This window comes from Enhydra lutris, unplaced genomic scaffold (assembly GCF_002288905.1).
Source record: "Enhydra lutris kenyoni isolate GAN:26980312 unplaced genomic scaffold, ASM228890v2 scaffoldscaffold343, whole genome shotgun sequence".
NCBI lineage: Eukaryota > Metazoa > Chordata > Mammalia > Carnivora > Mustelidae > Enhydra > Enhydra lutris.
The window spans coordinates 15,636-22,165 of NW_019154427.1; the positions used below are offsets into that span (position 1 = coordinate 15,636).

Below are 6,530 nucleotides of genomic sequence, written 5' to 3' on the forward strand. Positions count from 1 at the left end.
GAACACACCTCAGCATAATAAACCCACAGCTCACATCACACTCAATGCTGAAAAGCTGACAGTTTTCCCTCTATGATTAGAGACAAGACAGAGATGTCCATATTCACCACTTATTTAACATGGTACTAGAAGCCCTAGCCACAGCAATCACACGAGAAATACAAGGCATTCAAACTAGTAAGGAAGAAGTTATGCTGTCACTATCAGCACAGGACAGGATAGTACATACAGAAAACCTTAGGGGCACCTGGGTGGCTCAGCTGGTTAAGCATCTAACTCTTGATATCAGCTCAGGTCTTACTCTCATGGTCACGAATTCAAGCACCGCATTGTGCACCACAGTGGACATGGAGTCTACTTTAAATAAAGAAAACTTTTAAAGACCTCACAAAAAACAACAAGAACAACAATAACAAAGATTATTAGAACTGATAAATGAAGAGGGTGCCTGGGTGCCTCAGTCATTAAGCATCTGCCTTCAGCTCAGGTCATGACCCCAGGGTCCTGGGATCGAGCCCCATATCAGGCTCTCTGCTTGGCAGGAAGTCTGCTTCTTCCCCTCCCATTCCCCTGCTGTGTTCCCTCTCCTGCTGCATGTCTCTCTCTGTCAAATAAATACTGATAAATGAAGTAATTTGTAGGATACAAAAATATACAGAATCTGCTGCATTTCTTTTACATTAATAACAAAGTAGCAGAAAAAGAAATTAATAAGACAATCCCATTTATAATTGCAACAAAAAGAATAAAAGACTTAGGAATAAATTTAACCAAGGAGGTAAAAGACCTGTTCTCTGCAACTTATACAGCAATGAGAAAGAGATTGAAGACAACACAAATGGAACATTGTACCATGATTATGAATTGGAAGAACAAACATTGTTAAAATGTCCATGTTACCCAAAGCACATCAATGGATTCAATGCCATCCCTACCAAAATACCACCAGCATTTTTCAAAGAACCAGACAAATAATCCTACGATTTGTATGGAAGCACAAATGTTCTTGAGTAGCCAAAGCAATCTCAAGAAAGAACAACAAAGATGGAGGTATTGCAATCCCAGATTTCTGGATATACTACAAAGCCCTTGGCGCGTGCGCACACGTGTGTGTGTGTGTGTGTGTGTGTGTGTGTGTGTGCATGTGTCCTCAGGCTGGATCCCTTGTCGAGGCACTGAGATACAGCTGTGCTGAAGACCAAATACTGCTCTGCAAATAACTTCCTTGTAGGTGAAGACCCTCACTGGATGATAGGTATATATAGATGTATATAGATACATATAGATATTTTTAAGATTTTTTAGTTTGGGAGAGTTTAGCGGGCCTGAAAAAACAAAAATTACTCTTCAGAAAAATAAAACACTTCTGTTTTGAATACATATCAACAATGTCTCATGTACAGTCAGAAACTGCTAGACTTGGCATGCCTGGTTGGCTGTCAGAAGAGCTGCAACTCGAGTTAGAGCCCTACATTGGCTAAAAAGAATACTTAAAAGTAAAATCTTGAGAGAAAGAAAGGAAGGAAGGAATTACTAGACTTTCACAAAGAAATAGGAAAATATCACCATGGGGAAAGAATTTNAGACTTTCACAAAGAAATAGGAAAATATCACCATGGGGAAAGAATTTCATTGACAGAAACTGACCAGAAGATGGCTCAGGTATTAGACTGAAAATGCAGAGACACGTCAGTAGTTATCATGAGGAAGTTTAAAGGCTTGATGGAAAAGCTGGACTTAGTGGTTGAAAAGATAAGACAATTTCTTAAAAATGACCTGAAGAAGGGGTGCCTGGGTGACTCAGTTAATCATCTGCCTTCAGCTCAGGTCATGACCTCAGGGTCCTGGGATCCAACCCCACATTGGACTTCCTGCTCAGCAGAGAGCCTGCTTCTCCCCCCTCCCTCTGCCCCTCTTGCCTCTTCCCCACACTGTTTGAACTCACACTTGTGCTCATTCTCTTTTTCAAGTAAATAACTTAAAATCCTTCTTAAAATATGACCTGAAGGAAATTTTAGAATGAAAAATCCAAAAAATTCTAGTGCCAAAAAGGAGTAGTAAAAAATAAAAGATATAGTCACAGGATTAAGAAAATAGAAGAAGCACACTCTAAAATAGTTGAGGATATTGAAAATTTGATTTTTAGAAGAAAAGAAGTAACTAGCAAATTAGATGAAGCTAAAGCATACAAGACAAACCAAGGTAAGGAATTGTCCCATGATGAATCACAAAAACACAAAGTCATGGGGAGTGGGGAAGAAGCCATAAGCAATACAGTTGATGGACGCAGAGATAGAGCATCCTACAGAAGTAACAGGAGGGAACAGAGACATTGCAGAGGATGAACTGGTCAAAGCAAAGATGGGAAAAGAATCCCTTTCAATTTAAAGAATAAAGTGAATATTCTACAAACCTCCAGAGAAGATGAAGGAGCAAGACTTGCATTGGCAGCAGACTTTTCATCAGCAACACTGAATATTAGTAAGCAATGGAGTTAATGTCTTCAACATTCTAAGGGAAAGTGATTTTGAATTTAAATTCTATATTCAGTTAAATGAGCATTTAAGCCTTAAGGGTGGTGAAGGACCTTTTCAGATATGTAAAGCCTCATCAAATTTACCAGCCAGAAATCATTTATGAAAGAATTACTGAAAGATACACTCCCACAAAATGAAAAAAGAAAGGAGGAAGATAAAAATTCAAGAAAAAGTAGATAAAACTAGTAAACTCAAAGCATGGAACTGGGGAGGAAACTAGTGATGGCTTGAGCTATTTGTTAAAAAGGTAAAGGTTGCTGAGCCAGAGAAGGTGAAGAACTTAGAGACTCAGGAGGAAGGATCTTTAGAGTGGAAAGCAAAACAAACCCTTGAGAGGAAGACGGCTCAGAGTTAGAAGAGGAGGGAGGCAGGAGGCTTGAAGCTGGGAAGAAGGGAGAAGAGGTGGCTTTGGAATTATGTGAGGAAAGGATTCAATCTTCCAATGCCATACTGCGTTAAACATGAAGCATGGACTTGAAGAAATGACCAAAGATGCCTTGGAGATTATTGTAACTAAAGAAGTAGAAGATTCTGAGCCAGAAGAGGAAGAAAGTTCAGGGTAGAAAATGGAAGTAGTTTTATCGTGGGACGAAGGAGAGGACTCTGAAGTAGAACATGTAAAGACTTGCCTTCCAGACTGAGAAAAGAGAGGTCTCCAATGGACTTAAAGAAATTGCCTAAAATTATGTGGCCTGGGACTCAGATGAAAATTGGTGAAACCTTGGATGGAACAAAAACCCCAGAAAAAAGAGGAAACAGATATGCTCATAAATCAAGAAATTGGGACAGTCTGTCTAACCTTGTGTTTGGCCTCTCCCTCAAAGTCACTAGAGATAAGTTCTGGTAAGCAGAATAGGCATTTATGTACAAATTTGAGTACTNTTTATATTGATGTGAATCTTGAATCTTTATATTAAACCTTTTCCTTCTGAAAAAAAAAAAATACTACAAAGCAGTAGTAATCAAAACAGTACAGTACTGCTACAGAAAGAGACACATAGATCAAAAGAACAGAATAGAGGCCCAGAAATAAACTCACACTGGGCACCTGGGTGTCTCAGTTTGTTGGGTGATTGCCTTCAGCTCAGATTATGGTCCCGGTGTCCTGGGATGGAGTCCCATATCAGGCTTCCTCTGTTTTGTGGGGAGCCTGCTTCTCCCTCTCCCTCTGCCTGCCACTCCCCCCTGCTTGTGGTCTCTCTCTGTGTCAAATAAAATCTTAAAAAAAAAAAAGTTTCAGGGGCACCTGGGTGGCTCAGTGGGTTAAGCCTCTGCCTTTGGCTCAGGTCATGATCCCAGGGTCCTGGGATCAAGCCCCGCATCTGGCTCTCTGCTCAGCGGGGAGCCTGCTTCCCTCTCTGCCTGCCTCTCTGCCTACTTGTGATCTCTGTCAAATAAATAAATAAAATCTTTAAAAATAAATAAATAAAAGTTTCAGAAATAAACCCACACTTACAGGGTCAATTACTCCACAACAGAAGCAGCAGCCATATGCAATGGTGGAAAAGACAGTCTCCTCTATAAATGGTATTGGGAAAACTGGACAGCTACATGCAAAAGAAGGAAACTTTTTTTCACCATACACAAAAATAAACTCAAAATGGACTGAAGACCTAAATGTGAGCTCTGAAACCATAAAACTGCTAGAAGAAAACATAGGCAGTAAGACTTCTGACACTGGCCTAGCAACCTTTTTCTAGATAGGTCTCCTAAAGTGAGGGAAACAAAAGCAAACTATTGGGACTACACTAAAATAAAACGCTTCTGCATAGTGAATGAAACCACCAACAAAACAAAAAGACAACCTACTGAATGGGAGGGGATATTTCCAAATGATGCATCAGGAGACGATATTTGCAAATGATGCATCTGACCAGGGGTTAATATTCAAAATATCTAAGTCAACACCAAAAACAACAATAACGACAAATACCTAAACATTCTGATTTAAAAATGGGCAGATGACCTGAATAGACATTTTTCCAAAGAAGACATCCAGATGGCCAAGAGAATCATGAATTTTGGCACGAGAGGATAAACGTCAATGGTCTAGGTCACATTGAGAAGCTAGGCTAGTTAAGGCATACAGCAACAAGGTCAAAGCAGGGAGCGGGTTATAGTTGTCAAAAAAAACTACTGTATTTAAAAAAAAAAAAAAGAAAGAAAAAAACCTACTGTATTTTAAAGGGAGACCAAGGTTCCTCATGAAGGAATTTAACTTTTGAGCTCCACACTGCCTCATTTCAACATTATACAATGACCTAACTTCTTCAAATCCTCCCCCATCCCAGCTGCTTGGAATTTCTGGAATTTCTCCTACACTAGCAGACAGGCAGTGCCAGCTTCCCAGCATTTTATAGCAGATGAACTGGACCAAAAACCTGCTGGATGGGGGAGGTCTATTTCAAAAAAAAGGAGGGACACAGAAAAGAACATGTGTATATGACACCGAGATCATCTCAGTCCACGATGGCCCAATGTCCCAATCCAGACAGCTGGCAGCAGAGGCTTGAGATTAACCTCCACCCCCAGGAGGGCAGTTGCCCACTATGGAGTTTTAAAACAAAGACAACAACAGCACCAGTCAAGGAACCAAGGAACCAACGTCCTAGCCCTGTCTGGATACCATCTAGCTGCACAATCATGGGCAAACGCACTCGGCCTCTCAGGGTGTCCTTTATACTATACAGTGAGCATCAGAGCCAAAGGTCTCTGCAGGCCCTCGTAGCTCCACACTGGGAGACTGCCACCCATCCGAAGTGGGGCTATGGCTTCCTGTTTCCATGCCATGCACCTCCCAGAAGTTCTCAGGTCACTAACACAAGCCTCCCCTGCCAGCCAAGGAGTCCCTCACCTCTCACACCTCACCTGCCAAGTCCACCTGGCACGGACTCCTGCCAAGGAGGCTGTTTGTTTGTTGTTTTGTTTTTGTTTTTGTTTTTGTTTGTATGGCTCATGACCCTACAAAAAGAAATGGCAGGCCATGGGGTGCTTGGGTGGCTCAGCTGGTTAAGTTTCCGCCTTCAGCTCAGGTCATGATCCCAGAGTCTAGGGATCCCTCTCCTTTGGCTGCTCCCTGCCACTTGTGCACGCTTGCACTCTCTCTCTCTCTCAAAGAAATTAATAAAAAAAATCTTTTGAAAGAAAGAAAAGGAAGGAAGGAAGGGGAAGGGAAGAAAAGGGAAAGAAAAAAGAAAAGAGAAAGAAAAAAGAGAAGAAAAGAAAAGAGAAAAATGGCAGGCCAGATCTCGCTAGCAGGTTGTGATTTGCTGACCCCTGGTTTTGACCAATGATGACTTACCCCCTTGGGACTGTAGGAGATGCCTACCTTTCCTGAGACATCACCACTGCAGACCTGGAGGGAGCTCAGGGGGAAGCAGGGTTTTGTTAGCTAATCAGGAATGTCCCCCACAACATATTAAGCATAGGGTAAGATTCTTAAGGATATAATCATTTTTAAAAAGCAGATTGCATGACAACTTCATGAAAGACACGCAGGCAATGTGTTATGGCAGCTCAGAGAGCAAATGCATCCCAGTTGTGTGGTCAGGAGAGTCTTCAGAGAAGGGGATACATTTGAGTGGAGCTCTTACTGTCTAAAACAGTTACTAGACAAATTCCACTTATAGAGTGCTCATGACCAAGCATTGTGCACATTCCCATTTCGTACTCACAACATCCTATGAAGTAGACACTTACAACTGGGAACACATAGGTTTGCAGCACAAATAACTCCAACCACCGAAGGCCCTTCTTGCTGACCTCTGAACCCCTGTCCTCACTGCCCGCCCCCACCTAATTCAGATTTTATTTTACACTTTCAAAACAGATAGAGGGAAAACAGAGGAAAAGTGTGATTATGAATTCCTTGCCTCTGAGGCCCAGCAGGGACAAAACCAGACTTCTCTGACCGGTGTTCATCCAGACTGCTGGGAAGGGAACCCCAGGGAAGACAAGGAAAGCCCAGGGTGCCCCACCCCCACATAGAACTCT

The 6,530-nt window shown here is 41.8% G+C and overlaps 1 protein-coding gene across 1 annotated transcript in view; it reads right to left on the reverse strand.

Moving 5' to 3' along the window:
- Window positions 1-5,879, reverse strand: part of LOC111140265 (mitochondrial ornithine transporter 1-like) — a 20,929-nt gene extending 15,050 nt beyond the window's left edge. Inside the window, exon 1 of the mRNA XM_022492572.1 lies at window positions 5,866-5,879. Within this exon, the coding sequence (XP_022348280.1) occupies window positions 5,866-5,879 (14 nt within the window). The remainder of the gene's footprint in view (window positions 1-5,865) is intronic.
- Window positions 5,880-6,530: the final 651 nt, after the last annotated feature.